This window comes from Montipora capricornis, chromosome 10, assembly GCF_036669925.1.
Source record: "Montipora capricornis isolate CH-2021 chromosome 10, ASM3666992v2, whole genome shotgun sequence".
NCBI lineage: Eukaryota > Metazoa > Cnidaria > Anthozoa > Scleractinia > Acroporidae > Montipora > Montipora capricornis.
The window spans coordinates 65258883-65278646 of record NC_090892.1 but is presented as its reverse complement, the minus strand read 5'-3'; the positions used below and the strand labels follow the sequence as shown (position 1 = coordinate 65278646).

At 39.2% G+C, this 19764-nt stretch overlaps 4 protein-coding genes across 7 annotated transcripts in view; 1 reads left to right on the top strand and 3 right to left on the bottom strand.

The window, feature by feature from the left end:
* LOC138021872 (alpha-1A adrenergic receptor-like) overlaps window positions 1-5541 on the bottom strand; it is a 24908-nt gene extending 19367 nt beyond the window's left edge. For 2 of the 4 annotated variants that reach the window (XM_068868896.1, XM_068868895.1), the window contains exon 1: window positions 380-1504. Coding sequence is in view for 3 of the 4 variants with exons in the window: in XM_068868895.1 (XP_068724996.1) it covers window positions 380-384 (5 nt within the window). In the remaining variant the exon portion in view is untranslated. Of the gene's footprint in view, window positions 1-379; window positions 1505-1526; window positions 1629-3792; window positions 3876-4584; window positions 4767-5408 lie in introns of those variants that run through there. The other 2 variants (XM_068868893.1, XM_068868894.1) reach the window with 2 other exon arrangements.
* A 2483-nt stretch (window positions 5542-8024) lies between these two features.
* LOC138021201 (trace amine-associated receptor 7h-like) lies at window positions 8025-11529 on the bottom strand. Its single transcript, XM_068868061.1, has 3 exons — window positions 11445-11529; window positions 9999-10697; window positions 8025-8687 (listed from the first exon to the last, which is right to left on the bottom strand). The coding sequence occupies exons 1-3, from the start codon at window positions 11527-11529 to the stop codon at window positions 8308-8310; spliced, it is 1164 nt and encodes a 387-aa protein (XP_068724162.1). The 3' UTR covers window positions 8025-8307.
* A 1540-nt stretch (window positions 11530-13069) lies between these two features.
* On the top strand, window positions 13070-14804 carry LOC138019545 (uncharacterized). Its single transcript, XM_068866384.1, has 2 exons — window positions 13070-13243; window positions 13333-14804. The coding sequence occupies exons 1-2, from the start codon at window positions 13070-13072 to the stop codon at window positions 14407-14409; spliced, it is 1251 nt and encodes a 416-aa protein (XP_068722485.1). The 3' UTR covers window positions 14410-14804.
* On the bottom strand, window positions 14497-17043 carry LOC138019544 (uncharacterized). Its single transcript, XM_068866383.1, has 2 exons — window positions 16653-17043; window positions 14497-16133 (listed from the first exon to the last, which is right to left on the bottom strand). Exons 1-2 carry the CDS (start codon window positions 16772-16774, stop codon window positions 14900-14902), a joined length of 1356 nt encoding a protein of 451 aa, XP_068722484.1. The 5' UTR covers window positions 16775-17043; the 3' UTR covers window positions 14497-14899.
* Between the last annotated feature and the right edge of the window lie 2721 nt (window positions 17044-19764).

Here is a 19764-nt window from a genome sequence, read left to right as displayed (position 1 = left end):
TATGAATAACAATTCCACCAAATGTAGAGGATTGGCAAACTGCCTAACACATAAACAATGACGATGTAGACCGGCACGATAACGATTGAGATAGCGTTAACGATAACGGACTCATCAACCGCTAAATTGCAGTTTATATCGAGTCTGGGACCGCCATCTTGGATCTACAATTTTCGGTGACAGAGGATGACGTCTGCGCTTCGATACCAAAGCTGTTTTACACTTAACCAAAGAATCATTCATTTAAAGTACGAAATGAAATGAACGAAAGTGCGTTCGATCAAGGCAATGGAAGAAACCACTGTAATTTAACTTAACAGTAGAGTCGAAAGCTAAGTGAAATCGTCTTTATCTTAGAAATATGACACGACATATTTACCGCATTTACTGCAACACTGTCTGGCAGTTTTCAAGCCTGGCGAACGCTTGCCACTCTAAGTAAAGAAGACCATGAGCCAACTAATGGGGTAATTGCGCCTGAGAGCACTTAAGCGAGTTGCCGCACCAAGACTAGTGAATTCTTGAGCTATGTACCTTCTACAATGCTACGCTTTTTGAGATGAAACTTGAGCCGGAAGCAACTCAAAAAGTAAATTGGATTGATAGAAAGACATAGACATAGATGTTTGGATAGGCATAAAATCTGTCATCACCTCTCTAAGACAAGCGCGACCCTTACGTCGCGACAGCGGACATACGAGCCGCAGAGGACATAAGATTAAAAGGGCCGATGTCCTGCCTCAAGAGCTTGTCATATCTGGTCATAAGTCCATAAAACAAGAGCTTTTGTCAAAACCATCAAAAAACTCATGCATTTTACAGTGCCGCACGCTAGAGAAGCATGGCGAACGGAAACTTTCAATATAATTCTGATCAATTCCACCCCTTTACGTATTCCCCGGCGTTCTACTCGTCTGGGCCGTCGTACAGCCAGAATAAGCAGTTATAATTCACAGGATGAGGTAAACGCCGAAGCCTCCTGCGGATCTTTTGTCTACGTCTCATGTAAAATGCCATGGCGATCACTCTCCTCCGTTGAATCTTTTGAAGAGCATAAGCAACGATTAAAAGCTGGAAATCGATGAAATTGAAATATGCCTGCATAAAAGCAGCAAAAAGAAGAAGTAAGCGTTGCATGATGTAACTCACGCGAATTGTAAACACATGAAGCATTTTCCCGCCTCGCCGTTTGATATATCTGCGATCAGTGTCTACCGTGCGCGACCGACGTGGGTCATACCTAATAGGCGTAATTTCCAGTTTTGGCCACGTCCTGCTATGGCCTTGATATATGATCAAATGCCTTTGAACGCGACCCCTAGAACTTGAGGATACCATTTGTTTGCAGCTATCAGACTATCAACTATGTTCGCTAATTATCAAAAGCGCGAATGATATCAAGGCGTGAGTCACGAATAACCTTTTTCTTATACAGAGCTGAAGTCATGCACCTTAAAGGTCAAGAAAATGCTTAATTCGAACGGCGGAGCAACTTATTAACGACAAATAATGTTCACGAATATTACCTCGGTCCGTCGTCGCTCAAAGTTTGTTTGATTGTTTGGCCTGCGAGCAAACTCATCGCTTCGCTCGCAGGCTAGAGCTCTGTTTATTCCCACACTTTAAACCTTTAATAAATAAACAAAAATTGTACAGTAGTAACATACGTGTTCAAAAAGTAATAAAGATACTGTTTTACAAGTTTGCCGTTTGAGAGCCTGACCGGGGATAATATTGTTAGCAAATTTCTTAGTAACTCCTTCCATAATTTGAGTATTTCGAAACACTACATCTTGTTGTTATCTAAGCGGCTACATGCATGTGTTCCACGATATTTGCCCTTTGCTCGCATGTGTCTCCTCTTGTCAACCTGTTTACTCTAGTCATGCAGGTTTACCCGGCCTTTTAGCAATCCGGAACAATCATTAATCGTTCCCATTGGGGTACGAACATAAAATGTAAAACCTTTCGGCCCAAGGGTATAAAATAACGATTTAAGACGAGGTTTCCTTACAGCCTTTGCAAAAGAGTTACATTTTAATATATTGATTTTTGGCTTTTCGTAGTTATCAAATGCAGAGTGAAGCATTGAACGGAGAGAATGAGAAAGGGAAAACGAAATTGTTCTTCAATTTGAATTTTTTTCAGTTCTTGCATTACAAGCGTGCGCTGAGCTATGAAAGGCCGGGTTTTCAACATCATCTTCTGGGTTTTCTCGTTTTTCACAGGTTCCAACAGCCAATTCACACGACAGGACTGAGTGCACTCAGCGATGCCCAGATGGTCACTGCTCAGTGCTCGACATACGAAGAAACAGATCTTTCATGTAGAATATTCATGTTTTTTTTCTGTTTTTGTTTTGTTTGTGTACTTTTTGCTTTTGTTTTGTCTTAGTCGCTTTGCAAAAGGAAATAAGCTTGGATCAAAACAATCAGTTTAATGGACCCCTGTTCGTTTTAAAACTAGGCACTCATGCTCCTCGTGTTTTTTTTTTTTCTTGCCATTCGAAAATTGTCGGTTTAATGTTAACTGCGACATGGGAAAGGAAACAATGATGTCAAAAATGTTGATAGGGCCGGAGGATGGGAGCCCACTTATACTTAGCGTTTGATTTTAAAGTTCAATTTTGAAACAAGTATGTGCCGAACGTTAATCTGACAATGCAAGAGTTTACAGTTGAAGTGAGGAATTGATCCCAGCTTAGTGTAATGAGCGTGATCGATTAGTATTCAGTAAGGTCGTTATAAATGTAAAAGATTGGCGTACCTGCTGAAATAAAAGATGGCTGTTAATGATAAAAGATTATAGTTCAAGATTAACCCCACGCAAATGCTTTTGCAGATTCGTCAAATAACTGATTTTGCTGTAACGACTGAACGTCGAGATTAAATTAAGCTGTTTGTTATATGGCAAACAGAACAGTTCTAAGAAGATAAAACTAATTTGCATAATCCATAATTGGACGGTGGACATTACGGGAGAATAATGCCCTAACGCTTAGCTGCAGCTCTTAGCCAATGCTTCAGAGCGCGCGTTATATCGGCCAGAAACACTAGCCATTTAATAATATATTGTATTTTAATATAAATACACAGGTGATTATACAAAGCGCGCGCTCTCATTGGCTCGCTATCTCGGATTATCAGCCGATAATCACCTCGACGGACAAAATGGCTGCCAGTGGTCGTTTTGCCACCGTAAATTAAGATGATTTCGCTTTGAAATGTTTATTTATACTAAAACAATTATTCGCCTCAGGCTCAGTGATTATCGGGGAATAAATAACCATTATTCCATGAGCCCGAGTTGGATATGAAGTGATAAAATAACCAACGAGCGCGTAGCGCGAGTTGGTTATAATCACTTCATATCCAACAAGGGCGAATGGAATAATTGTTTTGGTAAATTCTCAAACCGGGTTTTGCCGCCGATTTTTATTTTCACAATTTTACAAAGCGTCCGGAAAGAGCATCTTGGCGCACTATTTTCCATATGATGTAAAACTTCGAGTATTGGCTCATAGTCGGAGTTTTTTAGTCAATCAAAAAGTTAGAAATGCAATAGTCGGAGCTGAAAATTTACTAATCGCCGATAATCACTTCGCCTTCGGCGAATAATTGTTGAAGAATCATATTTTTTGATTTCATGAAATTAGTGAATTTTAAGTTTCTTTTAGACGAGATATTTGGCCGGGTTTGATAAGTTGTGTTCATTGTTTGATTAAAATCACGGCTGGACAAATTAATTAACTCAGATAAAGGAGATTCTTCTTGAACAGGTTTTCAACCTCACCTTATTCGCACGAGAAGATGCAAAGCAGCTTATAATGCCCTCTTTTCACTGATTCACACTCATAGTATGATCAAATATGTGAGCTGAATGTGGAAAAAATAAAATAAGCTTCAAAACATCTACATTACGTTATGGTTTTGTTTATCTTGCGTATGTTACATAACCAGGGGTGAAACGATCTTTAGCGTTATTACACCCATTAAGAAATCACGTGATCCTTGCAATCTGATTGGCTCTCAGCAGTGCGATTTATTATGCGCACTATTCGCCATAAATCGCACCATTTCCCCAGGCAATGAGAAAGAAACACTAAAACAAAACAACCAATTAATCAGATTTCAAGACTTGTTTAAGGTAACCAATCGAATTGCAGGAAAATAAACAACAAAGAAAACCATCGTGTGCAAATATTGGTACTGACTAAAATCCTTTATTTGAGACTAAATAATTATTGTGTGATTTTTAAATGGATGTAATAGGCTACTTCGGAAAATAACACAAATTGGAAAGCTTTGGAGCTCTCGGTATCTGTATAGTTTATCTTAATAAAGCATATAACCTATGTAAGTAGCAAAAAAGGAGAAAAATTCTAACATTTCTTTTGAATGAAAATTCATTAGTAGTAAACACGGAGTGAAATCAATTTTCGTAAAGAAAAAGTAATTCTTAAGCCTTATAAGTGATCACGCATCTTCAATAATTCGTATACTTTGTCGACTATCCTGAGCAAAAAAAGTGAACTATGTGACGGTCTGCTTCCTTTAACATTGTAATAACGATATGATTTTGTACCTTGTTGATCGTGCGCTTCGGCTCATCAATGTATCAGTCTGGATGTGCCTCTGCTGTTATCGCTGTGGAGGTTTAACGGTCTTTCCTGCTTCAATCACAACACCGGTTCGGTCTAACTTAACAGACGTCTTCAAAAGTGTGTAATGTCCATTTTCATTAAAAATGCTACCGCAGCCCTACAAGACATAAAAATATAAGGTATTTGCCGGGTGGCAAGGTTCAGAAAAAACCGCGATGAAATATGACCTCGAGACAAATCGTGGGTACGCGCCAGGTGTGTTTGACTCCCTGATGAAGTATCAATTTCATTTTTAAAGCCTGAAGCATAAAGTACTTGGAAGTCATAACAATGTAGAAAACATTTCTTGTATATGGCTCGACTCAGTCTGTCAAATTATTACGACAGGGAAAAGTTTTTGATAATGAAATAAGGATATGTTTAACAAAAGTACTTTCAGCTTTCGAGCTCGTAACTTTAAACGGATTTTCTTAAAAATACTGATTCATAAATGTCAAATATACCGACAGAATTATACATGCACGCTGAATTATTATTACACAATACTCGACAATTGCCATTTGGCGAAGTTTCAAGAAAGCCACTTTTTTTTTTGTTTCGCTTACAATTTTGGTTGCAAAAACACTGAGTCGGCTTCTAAGTCACGCATGGTATTCAACCATAATTTTACTGTGTCATTTTGTTTAGTTTAGTTCAGGTGACATCAGTTAGCGTGGTGTCTGCTTACACCAACTCCACTGTTGTACCTGTTCATTGTGAATAAATAACGTACGCTGGACACAAGTAAAAGTTGTAAAATACTCACTGGCAGCGTTGGCGTTGAGCTCGAGCACTAGCTTATACTGACGCAGACTCAGTCGAGCCTTGGTCATCAGCACCTTTGGTTAGAACCAGAGACAATCCCACACGACAAGTTAACACATTTCCGAATGTTGTGCTTATCCTTGCGTCGCTAGTGTGGACTAGGATGACGTTATAACAAATGATGAGTTAACAAATTGATGTCAGTTTTTCATGCGTCTGTCCTGTTATTGATTATGAATTGTGTCATAACATTGTCAAAGTAGCTGTGGATCCACGAGGCGATAGCCGATGCGTAGTGATTTTGACCACAGTTTACTTCCCTAAACCGAACATGTCGCACTTGTTGATTTGCTTCATTAAAGTATAGAATTCAGGCGAGGATTGAACTCAAACAAACGGTTTAATAAACAGTCGCCATCTTACATCGAGCACCTGGTCGAACAACATTAATAGGCATGCAATGTGGGCGAACGCGTAGCCTCACTAACATATCAACAGCACTTACTTATGATTCGGAGTCTAACCAAGGACAAATTATCTCCGCAATATCATGTCAAATGAGTCATAGAAATCGACGGTTACATGAAACTATCTCAATAAGTACATGTTCATATCCTCAAACTTTGGTCCTATACGAGTGTTTCTTTCCCTGCCGTTCTCCCTGGCTTCCAAAGCGACTGTCGAATGCACTTCAATAATCTGAGATTACTACTAGGGATCATATCAAGAGTCCATATTTACCCAAATTGGCCTAATCCCCATCAGCGTCAGAAAAGTGTTTACTTTTAAACTTATATGAAATCGCGTGGGCCCGAAGTTGTCACAAAATTGCCCCAGTCGCGAAGCGACGAGGCAATCTGTAAATCTTTGAAAATACAAGAGAAATTAATCCTTAACTTCACGAGGGCACATTGCGATCAAATGTTCATCACATAAAGGGCAAACTTATTGAAGGAAACCCGTTCAATGCCTCGACAATCAACTTAACATGCTTACATTCGGTTAAAGACGTTGAGGTTCATGTCAATAAATTGATGCTGTCAACAAAAATAGCGCTTAATTTAATTAAACTGTATTATACACGTGGACAAAACGCAGTTTAATCAGGGTCAGAATCTGGAAGAATATTCTCTTGTAACTTCACTTGCTCTTGACAAGAAACTGTTAACCAATCAGAATCAAGTAATCAAGCCCTCTGGATTACCAAAATGCTCTCGTGATTAAGGAATGTGGCCTCCGTCTCAGCCAATCAGCATTCAGTAATATTGCCCCTTATGTGATGATGCAGGAAAATAAACAATTGACCAATTCGGCTGACTCAATGTTGTATCCAATTCAAACCCTTCGGGAATAAAACGTTTGTTCCAGGTATTTCTATATCATTTAAATATGAATGCCTCATTGTAATGCAAATACAATACACAAAGAACCTTACCTCGGGAAATTTGAACTTCGTAAGCGTATACTGATACGCTTCGTTTGTGTTCTTCAGACCTCCCGCTTGCATTCGTTCTTACGCGGTAGTACGAACAACGTCATAGCTGTTTACTAAAAGAAAAATCTGGAGTTTGGGGTCGGTGTCATGTATTCCTAACTCTTTAAAGGCATAATTATTCCAGGAATGGTTTGTTTCAGCTCCTCATTCACCATGTTGTTGAGTGAGCAAATCAAGTCAATGAAGAATGATTCATTTTTTAGGACACAGAGATTTTCCCGTCTGGCTACTAGGAGTGGAGCATTGGAGAAGAGTTTTGAACACATCGAGAACTGAGACTGTCTTCCAGCACAATATCGGTGTGACTGAAAACAAATATTGACCGTCTGGTGTTTGGTCCATTCCTAGGCCATTAATATTACAATCCCTCACGGCAGAAACTTGTCAAGAATTCATGGTATGCCGGAGATCAGTGATTCAATGCAGAAAAGACTGTGCTGGACGTATGCACACTTTATGTGTAAATTGTGATAACATGAAGTATCTAGATAGGTCGCTCGCAGTTCAAGGGGATGTTTAGTAAGATAGGAAATTAGATGAGGAGCTGTAAAAAACGCATGTGGGATTTCCACCGTTATTGCGTTATTCTGACGCTTTATCGGGCTTATCGTAAACTGCTCCATCTCAATTCATAGGCTAGTTTGAACCGAACCACTATTCTTTTCCTGAAGGGACAATACGATCTTCTTTGGGATTCAAGCTTGAGATTCCGATTCGGATTCAGCTTGGTATAATTAGAGGTACGCTACTGGAGTCAAAATAAGGTGATTTTTTGCATTGGTCAATGAGCTAAATCGATCCCATGTAACTGACTTGTAGGAGGAATTAAAGATTTTACAATAACTATCTAAATTCTCTCTAGCTCATTGGCTAATTTTTATCATCAATTTAAACGCTTGTTTGTATTTCCGCTGTTATTGTTATGCTTTCTCTATGCTATGCCTTATCTTAGTTTAGAGGCTGGCTTGAAATGAGCCACTTATTCATTTCCGGAAGGGTGAGGCTCGTGATTTCCACAGCAACTTTGACAATATTACGGCGCAATTTATCATCAATAAGAGGCCAGAGGCATAGAAAACTGACGTTAATTTGTTTAATCAAGATATCATACAAGAGTAAATAACCTTTTTATTAAAGAGATATTTAACAAAATTATTTGTTACTTATATTGATATGTAGACAAGTGTTGAATTTCTTGTCTCGAAGCCTATCACATCCGATTGGTTGTTCAATGCATTCCGAAGTCTGATACACTGGATATTTTTGTTGGGCGCGTACCTGCGTTTTTTTTTTTCCTTTGTCTGTTTGGTGTTGTTGTTTGGGGTATTGTGCACCATAAAATCAGTGAAATGGGGGGAAGACGGAGTCCTGGAGTTCCATACAAAGTTGTGGTTCGATTCCCTTTTCAGGACGAGCGGGCAGGGTTAACGGGAGCGGAATTGTCCATTTCGCTGGCAGATTTGAACTTCACAGCAGACGCCCTTCGCAGGTTAAGAATTCGTTTATCAGTTCTGTTAGTTACGCTTAACTCAAAAACATTAGGCCCTGAGAGAGACGTACAGCGCATGACGTCTTTGAATGCTTGTCTATAGTCTGACCTGCGAAGTGTGTAAATTAGAACGTTTACCACAGAGTTTAAATGCAATATCCACACCGCTGATGTGTTTACCACGGGAGGAATATAAACGTCATTAAATGCCATTAATCCCCGAGTGATAAGGAACGGAATCCAAAGAATTAGAAACACGATGATGGCAACCAAGATGGCTGCAGTAGCTTTGCTCTCTGGGCCTGGAAAACAATGAAGAAATTGCATAAGTAGTTAGACATCCATTTAAAGGAACTAAAAGAATTCTTTCGTATGAAAAATAGGAGCTGCAGCAACAACTGCGATTCACTACTGTAAAATGGATAAGTTCCTCTTCTTTTCCCTGTATATACGTAAATCACCCTTGGAAGATCGCTTAGCTACTCGCGATTGGTCAGTAGAGCTGGCACAATGGTGACCAATCGTGAGTCTTAGGCCGGGTCGCTAAGCGATCTTTCAACGGTTTCGGTAACACGACTTCAGCGGTGACTAAAGTCTTATCCGATGGCTCTCGGAGCAAATGTTTCAGAGTTTGGCGGCCCTTGATTCCTTCTCAGTGTACAACCGGCTGGAATGAAGAAGACGAATAAGTAGCGAAGGTATCGTCCGTGATCTACGTGGAATTTAGAGGTGATCGAAGCTTTAGGAGCGAATTTATGGCCCTTTTCCTTCGGTGATTCCGTTCGGCGACTTCGTCTTGGTCCCCATCCTTGGGAAATAATATATAGAGGGAAAAGAAGAGGAACCAAAAACTACCTAAATCGCTCTTAATCGACCAAGAAACCGTACAAGAGACAGACATACAAGACTAAAGCAAGGTAAGCTATTTTTTTATTTTAAATCGTAAAGTATTTTTTGAATTTAGAGAAAAACCATTTTCCCCTTACAAATCTTCATATTTCTACTCTTGCATACTATAGTACAGCACAAATACTCATACATTGAACTTGGGCTACCTGTGGCGACATATACTTGGATGCAGCATAGTTAATCGAGGGACTGGTTATGAAACCTTCTCTTTCTTCATCTTTTTTGACGTTTCATTCTCGGAATGGTCTACTACTGGAAAAGCTTTCTACTACTCTAATATTGAACATTATTTGTCAGTCAAATTTTATCAATGTATTTTCAATTTTGAGGATTGTTGTAAATGTTAGTTTATCGTCAATCCTGTCGTGTCCTCTTTTCTTTCCCTCGATGCTCAAAGCAGCTTTGAATTACAGTATATCATTGTTTCAAGGCCAAAAGATTTAAAAACGACTTTTAGGGTTGTTATGACCTGTTGTCACAGTTAAGTAAATAATTTCGTATTCCAAGGCATTGCTTGTATTGGAAAGAAATGCTAAATCTAAATGCTTTAGGAAGAATGGTGAAAATGGTAATGTTGAACTTCCTTGATATGACGCAAATAATTAATAAAAATTACCAGGTAGCCGAGTTTTCAATTGAGCCGTGATTATTCCAGAAAAAAAGGGAAAGGCGTTTTTGATTCTTGGTTTCATACATACCTGAAATTGAAAACACGTTTCTTCTCCTGCGAAACGGCCGAGTTTGTGCAGACATTTCAAATGCAATTCTTCTCACTTGTCTCCTTGCTATGGTCAAAACTCTCAAACTCATAATGAGCAATAAGAAATATGGTAGGACGACATTCATAATTAAAGCCAACAAACTTAGCCATAATGGTGTTCCTTCCCAAGTTACTCCACAATCTAAGCTTTTCTTGGAAAATTCCACTTTTCCCAAGATAGCGAAGAGAATACCGAAAAATACAGCTTGAAACCAGGCAAAGGCGATCATTATTGAGATCGTGCGTGTGGTAACACGACTCACGTATCTCAAAGGATCGCTCACGGCAATATGTCGTTCAGTCGCCAACATCACAAGTGTTACGGTGGAAGAAATGTAGAAAGGATAAGACAAAATTCCACCAACTTTGCAAAGCACTCCATTGTGAGAGATGATACTTTGATCGAGTACCGTAGCAAGTTCATATGGCATTGATATAGATGTTGTTAAAAAGTCACTTATTGCCAAGTTCAGGATCAAATAACTGTTCAAGTGCCGACGAAGTCGCTCAAAACGAAGAATTACGATAGTAACGAGTAGATTTCCGCAAAGTCCAGAAATTATTAAAAAACCAAGTGTTAATGCTAAAACACCATTTCTCTGTCTTTGTCCACAAACACCTGTCTTCTGACTCCATGCTTTGAAAATATCACGTCTCCGCAATTCACGTGAGAATTGGTCTCTCAAATTTGGTTACCGCAGTGCCGCACCGGCTCACTTTCAGAAATGTTGCATAAGGTTACGTAAGGTTCGGTAAAGGTCACTCATGACGAGCTTAACTTGGGTCAGGAGTGTGGGTCCCCGTTTTTTCAGTAAAAAAAAATACCGAAATCTCAGTGGGAGTTGTAACAAGACTAGTACGATACTCACACTAAAAAGGCAGAGCAAGAGACATAAAGGGAGCGAGAGGTGTTAATCTCGACACGTTTGTTGGGCCGACTTCGTCATAAAGTTTTTAATGACGATAATATTTCAAAGGACTTTAAATCAATTTTGAGTGACGTGTCAAAATAGTCCAGAGGGACAAAAAATCAATTTGAAATGTTTTCTAAAACACGGTTTTCAACGGCCAGCATCGCGCAATTAAAAAATGAAAAATTATTTCTTAACTTTCAGGCTACGGAGATGCAACTTGTTTTGCCTGGCATACACGTTTCTTAACAGCAACGGTGAATTGGTTCTTTTCTGATTTTTGAGGAAACCTATTTTTATTTTTTATACTTATGGAACTCGATAACTGAGGAATAAAACTCAACAGCTATTACACCTTCGAACATCTGCTTCCCTAATTCTCCGGTTAAACATGAAACGTTATAATTAGTGATGTATTGGTGAATTTGTTAATTTAAACACGCGGTCAAATTATTTCTTAACTTTCAGGCTACCGAGATGCAACTTGTTTTGCCTGGCATACACTTTTCTCAACAGCAACTGCGAATTGGCTCTTTTTCTGATTTTAAAGACAACCATTTTTAGTTTTATGACCTTTTATACTTATGGAACTCGATAGCTGAGGAATAAAATTCAACAGCTATTACAACTTCGAACATCGGCTTCCCTAATTCTCCGGTTAAACGTGAAACGTTCGTGATGTATTGGTGTATTGGTTAATTTAAAGACAGGCAAATTATTTCTTAACTTTCAGGCTACCGAGATGCAACTTGTTTTGCCTGGTATACACTTTTCTCAACAGCACCGGCGAATTGGTTCTTTTCTGATTTTAAAGCAAACCATTTTTAAGTTTTAGAACTCGATAACTGAGGAATAAAATACAACAGCTATTACACCTTCGAAGATCTGCTTCCCTAATTCTCCGGTTAAACATGAAACGTTAGTGATGTATTGGTGTATTTGCCAATTTAAACACAGGCAAATTATTTCTTAACTTTCAGGTTACCGAGATGCAACTTGTTTTGCCTGGCATACACTTTTCTCAACAGCAACGGTGAATTGGTTCTTTTCTGATTTTAACGACAACAATTTTTAAGTTTTATACTTATAGAACTCGGTAACTGAGGAATAAAACTCAATAGCTATTACACCTTCGAACATCTGCTTCCCTAATTCTCCGGTTAAAAATGAAACGTTAGTGATGTATTGGTGTATTTGCCAATTTAAACACAGGCAAATTATTTCTTAACTTTCAGGTTACTGAGATGCAACTTGTTTTGCCTGGCATACACTCTTCTCAACAGCAACGGTGAATTGTTTCTTTTCTGATTTTAAAGCAAACCGTTTTTAAGTTTTATACTTATAGAACTCGGTAACTGAGGAATAAAACTCAATAGCTATTACACCTTCGAACATCTGCTTCCCTAATTCTCCGGTTAAACATGAAACGTTAGTGATGTATTGGTGTATTTGCCAATTTAAACACAGGCAAATTATTTCTTAACTTTCAGGTTACTGAGATGCAACTTGTTTTGCCTGGCATACACTCTTCTCAACAGCAACGGTGAATTGTTTCTTTTCTGATTTTAAAGCAAACCGTTTTTAAGTTTTATACTTATGGAACTCGATAAGGCCACCCTCATTTTTTCTCCGTTTCGCGTCGTCCGACCGATCCAAATTTTTGGCATTTTCCACAATAAAATAAAAAATTGGTAACGACGTTTTTAAGCCATTTTATGTAGCATAGGAGTTTCGGTGGTTGATCCTTTTTCCCACGCTGTCTTAATTTTGCAACAACATTCACCAATTTTTCTGCCATATTGATTTTGGGTTCACGTCTTGTTGTTTTCCTGGGCTGGGGTACCAGGCCTCCGATTCCGAGAATGCTAATGATTTAGGTTTTTTTTCCTTCAATCCGACCAACCGACCCAATGTCAGGAAACGCATTCCACGGTAAACGAAAAAAAAGGGGGGGAGGGGGGATGGCCTAACTGAGGAATAAAACTAAACAGCTATTACACCTTCAAACATCTGCTACCCTAATAGAGTACTAAAGCAGTTACGTCACGCATCCATGGCAACCAAATTTTCTGTTCTAAACAAACGCACGGGAAGCAAGATGTCGGTGCTGACAATTGCGTCCCTGCTTTCTTTCTTCGAAAATGAGAATAAATCCGTTTCAAGAGGTGAAAATCACTGCAAATCAAACCATGTGGAAAGCTTTAGTGCAAGTCAAGGTGTTTTGAAGGGACAAGTTCACGCTAGTATGAAGAAAAAAGTGTATAATGTGACGGTAAGTGAAATGCGGTAAATGGCCAACATTGAGAAGAAAGCTTATAGAAAACTACTGTTAAACTTTGTGTATTATAATTTTCTTTTTAGATATACCTTGACCAAAACAATGCGATTAAATCGAGCGAGTGCGAGTGTCCTCGGGGAGTTTATAAATGCAGCCATGCTGCAGCTCTGTTCATCTACGGAATTTATAACTGGAGTCGGACTGATGTTGAGTGTTCATGGAAAAAACGGAATGCACCTGATATTTCTCGGAAATCTATTGCTGAAATGTTTCCTCCAGCAAAGCCAGGATATACAGCCTTACTCCGACAACCAAATCAAGGAGATCGAGAAGCGCTGTATTCAGAGCTCCGAGCGTATGGAAAGTTCACTGGCCTATGCTGGCTGTTAAGCCCTGAGCCAAAACAACTGGGGGATCTACCTGTCTCAACAGTGGAAGAGGTTATTTTTTCCGAAGAATTTCTCACCTTATCTACTGCTGCTGAACAACTTGAGTTTATCAAACGAAAATTAAAGGTAGAGCAAGAAATTGTAAATCAAATCAGTTCTTTAACTGTCGGTCAGCGAAACAATCCCTCCTGGCATTTAGTCAGGAAGGGGCGTTTGACTGCAAGTAATTTTGGCTCCGTCATCAATGCTAAGAGGGTCACCCCATCCCTTATTAAGCGTCTCTTGGGAGAATATGACATTTCACGTGTCAAAGCTGTGGCATGGGGAGTCACAAATGAGGCTGAAGCCATCAAAACATTTACTGCCAAAACCCATCTTGAAGTTGCTGAGACAGGGGTGTGGCTTGACGAATCAGGCGTTCTTGGAGCTTCCCCTGATGGATTCGTGGGTGAAGACCATGTTCTAGAGCCGAAATGTTCCTATACCTTCAGAAATGCGAGTATTGAGGAAGCTTTGAAAAGTGAGACATTTTGTCTGGAGCAAAAAGAGGACGGGTCATACTCGCTAAAAAGGAATCATGTCTACTGGCACCAAGTGCAAGGGCAAATGTACTTAGCCAAACGAAATTATTGTTATTTTGTTGTTTGGACAAATAACTGGTGTGTCATTATTGAAATCAAGAAGGATCCATCCTGGGAAGAAAACCTTACCAGACTAAGGGAATTTTACTTTAAACACCTCTTTCCCAAAATTGTTGAGGGAGAACTATAGTTTGTAGAATTATTGCAAGGTTTAAATCCAGCCGGAAGTTTGTACCCTGTTCCCATTTTACAAGTTTAATACTGAAACAATAACAAGTACAGCAACCTTCCATGCTCAGTAATGAAACCAAAACCATTTTTATTCAGAGAATTATCAAATATTCTTGATGTTGTGTTTCCTAAAACATTTAAGATTAGAGTTGCAATTGTTTACAGCTGAAAATGCTGGCTCTACTGCATAATATGTGACTTCAGACAAATGTTCTATTATTTTGTTACTATTCTACACATTACAAAAATAGAGAATGCCCCCTTATTTTCTAAACATAAAGGTCAAATAGATGGGCTTAATCTGCCTTGTTGAAATTTAAAGTTGATCCTCAGGCTTAAAGAAAACAAAAGCAATACATCAAGGTTGATTGATTGTCTTATTCCCCTAAGCATCAAAGCTACATGTTAATCAATAATACTCTCTCAATTTTCCCACTACATGCACGTCCTTACTCAAATTCTACCCCTTCACATCCTTCCTTTATCAGTGGAAACTGAAGATTTACAAGGGCAGCACAGACTTGAAATACTTTGTCAGCATAACATCTTAATTTGGGGGGTATAAAGTTTAGTATCTTAAAATCCTTCAGCCGTGCATTAGCCCTTTCGACGTGAATTCTGCATTTTGCAATGTTTTTAGTGGCCCTTATCTCACTGGCAGTGAATTTTCCATTCTCTAAGAAGGGAGGAATATTTACGGAAACACCCTTTGGGACAATGTCCTGAATCAAGAACCCCTTGTCTGCAAGGATCAGGTCACCATTTGCCATATGGTTCATTAGACCTGACTGTTTGACAATTTCCTTATCCGAAATTGATCCTGGATACAGTTTACTTACATATGTTATAACTGCATTGGGCGCCACCCCGACTAAAACTTTAAAAGAATTCATGCCCCGGTAGCTTGAATATGTCTCATTCTGTTGACTCATAAGACTGGGTGCTGCAATTTCAATATCTGTACAGTCAATGACTATTCTACAGCTAGTAAACATTGAAAAGGACGAAGGAGAGCATAATTTGTTTTTCTCCCTAGAAGGGATAGTGGTCATCAAATCATCAAATAAGATATGGTGTAAAACATGAATAAATGTTGTAACTACATTTGAAATGGTAGCAACACTACAAGAGAATAACTGAGCTATGTGGAGATTAGTATAGTTTTGTCTCAGTTTCATGAGGGTGATTAAAATTTGATCTTCAAAAATAATTGACTCCACTCTCCAACCTGCATAGTATGACAAAGAATCCTTAAATCTAGAGGCATAATTTACCACAATCTGGAAAACTTCTTTTGTTGGTAGTCCAGTTTCCATACGAAGAATATCTGTGGTAAGAGTTGATGCAGAATAATGTGTTCTCTGGTACTGTGCAGTTTCTCTCTGCTGCTCAAGTTCCCTCTTTGCAAGGTCAAGTTCGGCTTCAAGAATAACCTGGTTTGTTGAGGGTTTTTCTTGCAAGGGAGGTGCCTCCTCTTCCATTTTGTCCCGAATGGCCTGCACCATGTCATGTACACTGCTGTGTGTAGTACTACTCTGTTTTTTCTTTTTTCGAGGAAATCCTTCTGATGGAAACAACTTGTCAGCATTACGTGTGTAAATTTCTGGGCCGGCACTCTTTTTCCCATCTCTGAAGTGACAACTGCATATTCTGGAGTGATTCCCTGGTTCCCTGTCTTTTCTTCTGTAAGTTTATATAAAAAAAATAAGCTCACTAAGTAGAACTAGTTAGTCACTTTTACAGTACTGTGCAACATCTAAAGCTATTATAAACGAGAGTTCTAATATTGTTTATTTAAAATTAGCAACAGTATCGCCTACAAAATGATGAACTAGAACAAAGTAAAATTCCCCTTCGTCAAACTGCCAAGGGAAATGATATTTCTTCCTTTGAGAATGCAGTCGTTCGTGATGAACTGTAGTAAACAGTTTCCAAGTTAAAGCATGAATGAATGAATGTATGTATTTATAGTCTACTGAGTTTTTCAAGCATATCATGGGAGTAATTCACTGATCACAGCTGTTTTCCTTTTCACCAGAACAAATGCACGAATATTATATAAGATACTATCGCAAAGACTTTGTGAGATACCAGTCCTTGAAAGAAATCACAGATCAAAACACGAGCCAAACACCAAAACGCCGCGAAAGCGCCACTTAATTGATAACACAAGATCTAGGACAAACCATAAATTAACCTTACCTTATTAATCGAATCCAGCGTTGGTACTCCTCCTTTTTCTTTATTTTATGTGGAAACCCATAGAATTTACAAGTATGTGATTCGGAATGATGATCACAGCCCGGAGCAAAGCAGTGAACCATCACGATCTTTCACCTCTAACACCTCGGCTCTTTGTCTGCTCAGTTGACGATTGGGATCTTCTTTCAAACGAATAAATATTCGTCTACGTCATCCAAAGTTCCAAAAAAAATTACAGTTCAATCAATAAGGGAAACTGTAAAAATAAAGGCCGCAAAACTGAAAAGGAGTCGAAAGCCACGCTTAACGCGCTTGTAATGCTATGCTTGGCAAACTTTGTTTAGAACAGAAAATTTGGTTGCCATGGAAGCATGACGTCACACTTTAGTACTCTATTCTCCCGTTAAACATGAAACGTTAGTGATGTATTGGTGTATTGCAATTGGTTAATTTAAACACAGGCAAATTAATGCCCCAGTGTATTGCTAAATTTAAACAAAGGCAAATTAATGGTCCAGTTTATCATTTAGTTTAAACACAGGCAAATTAATGCCCCTGTGTATCATTTGATTTTCACACAGGCAAATTGATGCCTCAGTGTTTCAATTTGATATAAAATAAAACAAAAGTAATTTAGAATGCCCAATTGTAGCTGTGCACAAGTTTTTTTCCGGGCTAATTGATTTCCCAGCATGTCACAGGCAGGCACATACGATATTAATCACAGACTTATCATTTAATTTTCTTGCTATCATGATATCCTCATATCATGAAATTGAACCTAACAGTAATTATTTTACCCCAACTGCTAACTTTCCCCGACAAAACACAAGTTTCCTTTCCAATTCCAAACTTCGATTCTTCGCGCTTTTCCCTGTATACCGGGAAGGCTTCCAGCACCGAATTCCCCGACATCAACATTGTTTATTGCTTCCATAACTCGCTTGAAAACATCTAAATACAGAAATCTATGACATTCAGACGACAACTGCTCAATTAATCCCCCCACAGAGGCCAAACAAAGTTATTCCGTAAGCTTCGTCCACGTTTTAACCAGAATTTCGGAACCCGATCACCATTTTCCCGCCACAAATTACCGACTTAAACGCGACAAATCTCGCTTCGAAAGAGCTGAAAGAACTTTCCTTCGACAAATTGGCTAACCTTTCGACCAATCAGTTGACTTGAAAGGCTGTACCATTTTTCCCCGGGTCCGAGAGTTAATACATAAATCCTATAGAACGAAAAATGGTTCCGTGTCCCAGCACTAACCACCACTGTCGATGCGCGCAAACGAACTGAAATAGATTTGTCTTTCATAACTGTGGGCGGTTTGCCTTATGCGCCGATCAATTCGAAACTTCAACATCCTCCCCCCTCCCCTGGGCAAATCCCGGGCATTTGAACTTTTTAAGATTGGATCATTCAAATTCCTGTCCCGTCGAGCCAAAATGGTGTTCAAATGCCCTACTCTATCGTCGGATTTGAAGGATTTGTCTGCCATACCCTATTAATTTAAAGAACAGTCGTCGTCGGCTCCTGCCATCTTAAAAAATAGCTTTGCAAAGCGTACTTGTATGGGATTTCAGTCAAATAAACGTTGATGATTAGCAATACAGTAAATGTAATAAATATTGTCATGTTATAGTGATATGGGAGGCGCGATGGCCTCGTGGTTAGTGTGCTCGACTCCGAAGGGAATGGTCCGGGTTCGAGTCCTGACCAGGAACATTGTGTTGCGTTCTTGGGCAAGACACTTTACTTCCACGGTGCCTCTCTCCACCCAGGTGTAGAAATGGGTGGACTAGCATCCCATCCAGGGGGAGTAGAAATACTCCTAGTCGCTTCATGCCATGGAAACCGGGATAAGCTCCGGCCTGATGGACCACTTGTCGAGTAAAGAGTCCGTAGAATCCACAAGCTGCATACGAGAAAACGGTTACGGGAGAAACATGTTTGGACTTCTACTTTCGAGGGAATTAAGGGTGCTTACCATTTGTCAGAATAAACCGGTTGGGATGACCGGTGAATAATGGTAACAGTCTTTCCTAAATCAGCAAACCAGCCCAACGAGATGGCACTTACCATTTGCAATTGTTTTCGGCTGATGAGAGACAGGGAACTGGAAAAAAAAGCAAATAGTAAGGAAATTTGCACTGTTCCGTTCGATAGAAAATGCCATTTACTGTGGTTTGTGTATTTCCCAGTCAGCAGACAAAGTTGCACGTGGCCTAAGTTATCACAGGGGAAGGTGGGGACGGTGATTGACAGAGTTAAGAGTCACTGAAGTAAACATTTTGCAGGTTAGGGCTTGTAACGCCTTACAATTGGGTGCATTTGAGCATATGAGTTTCTCAGCCACCAAAAATTTTGCAATTAACTGCCAAAATGTGTCAACGCGCTTCAGGCATGAACACACTACTTCAGAGACTCATGAAATATTTGCGTTCGACAAAGAGGTAAATGCCGTCTACTTTTATTCATCAGCGGAAATATTGGAATCAGTCACAAGTAGCAGAGGAGAATTTGTTTATGGTAAACCTGAACAAATCAGCAGGCAAGTGCAATTGTCAGCTAAGAGTATTCGTGCTTCCAGCTTACAAACCTGTTTGTAAACTATACTTTTACAAATTAATTAGCTTTTCTGTTTTATCACTACCAGTAAATGTGCAAATTTTTGACAGGGAGTTTGAAGGCATTAGTTTTTTAACTTGCGAATCTACAGAAACTGGCGCCGTCACGCAACGTGTCAGCAAATCGTAGTTAAAAGAAAAAACCTCAAATTACTACTAATCGTAACTACTATTGTCATTATGTTATATCTGTCCGATATAAAATTGAAGGCATGACTCCGTGCAATACAACTGGCACAACTCGCTTACTACAAACGTCTGAAAGGAAGAGGGCTTCTCCTTACCTTGCAAATTAATCGCACCGAGAAAACAAGTCGAAATTCGCCAAATCAAAATGCCGAGAAGAGTAATGGCCGCCAAACACGCTCATTCACATTCCCAGTGTCCTCTCTCTTCCTAATAGAGACCACGTGACAAAAAAAGAATTCTTTGAAACCTGACACTTCCGGTTCAATTTTCCGCACCCCACGCAGGCAAAG

Excerpts from the sequence above, each read along its gene's own strand:
- LOC138021201 (XM_068868061.1), bottom strand. The coding sequence starts at position 11,529 with ATGGTTGTCTTTAAAATCAGAAAAAGAGCCAATTCGCAGTTGCTGTTG. Across the intron at positions 10,698-11,444 it reads GCAAAACAAGTTGCATCTCG|CATGGAGTCAGAAGACAGGT; the intron begins GTAGCCTGAAAG and ends ATATTTTCAAAG. Across the intron at positions 8,688-9,998 it reads AAACGTGTTTTCAATTTCAG|AGAGCAAAGCTACTGCAGCC; the intron begins GTATGTATGAAA and ends TTCCAGGCCCAG.
- LOC138019545 (XM_068866384.1), top strand. The coding sequence starts at position 13,070 with ATGTCGGTGCTGACAATTGCGTCCCTGCTTTCTTTCTTCGAAAATGAG. Across the intron at positions 13,244-13,332 it reads AAAAAGTGTATAATGTGACG|ATATACCTTGACCAAAACAA; the intron begins GTAAGTGAAATG and ends TTTTCTTTTTAG.
- LOC138019544 (XM_068866383.1), bottom strand. The coding sequence starts at position 16,774 with ATGGTTCACTGCTTTGCTCCGGGCTGTGATCATCATTCCGAATCACAT. Across the intron at positions 16,134-16,652 it reads CGCTGGATTCGATTAATAAG|AAGAAAAGACAGGGAACCAG; the intron begins GTAAGGTTAATT and ends ATAAACTTACAG.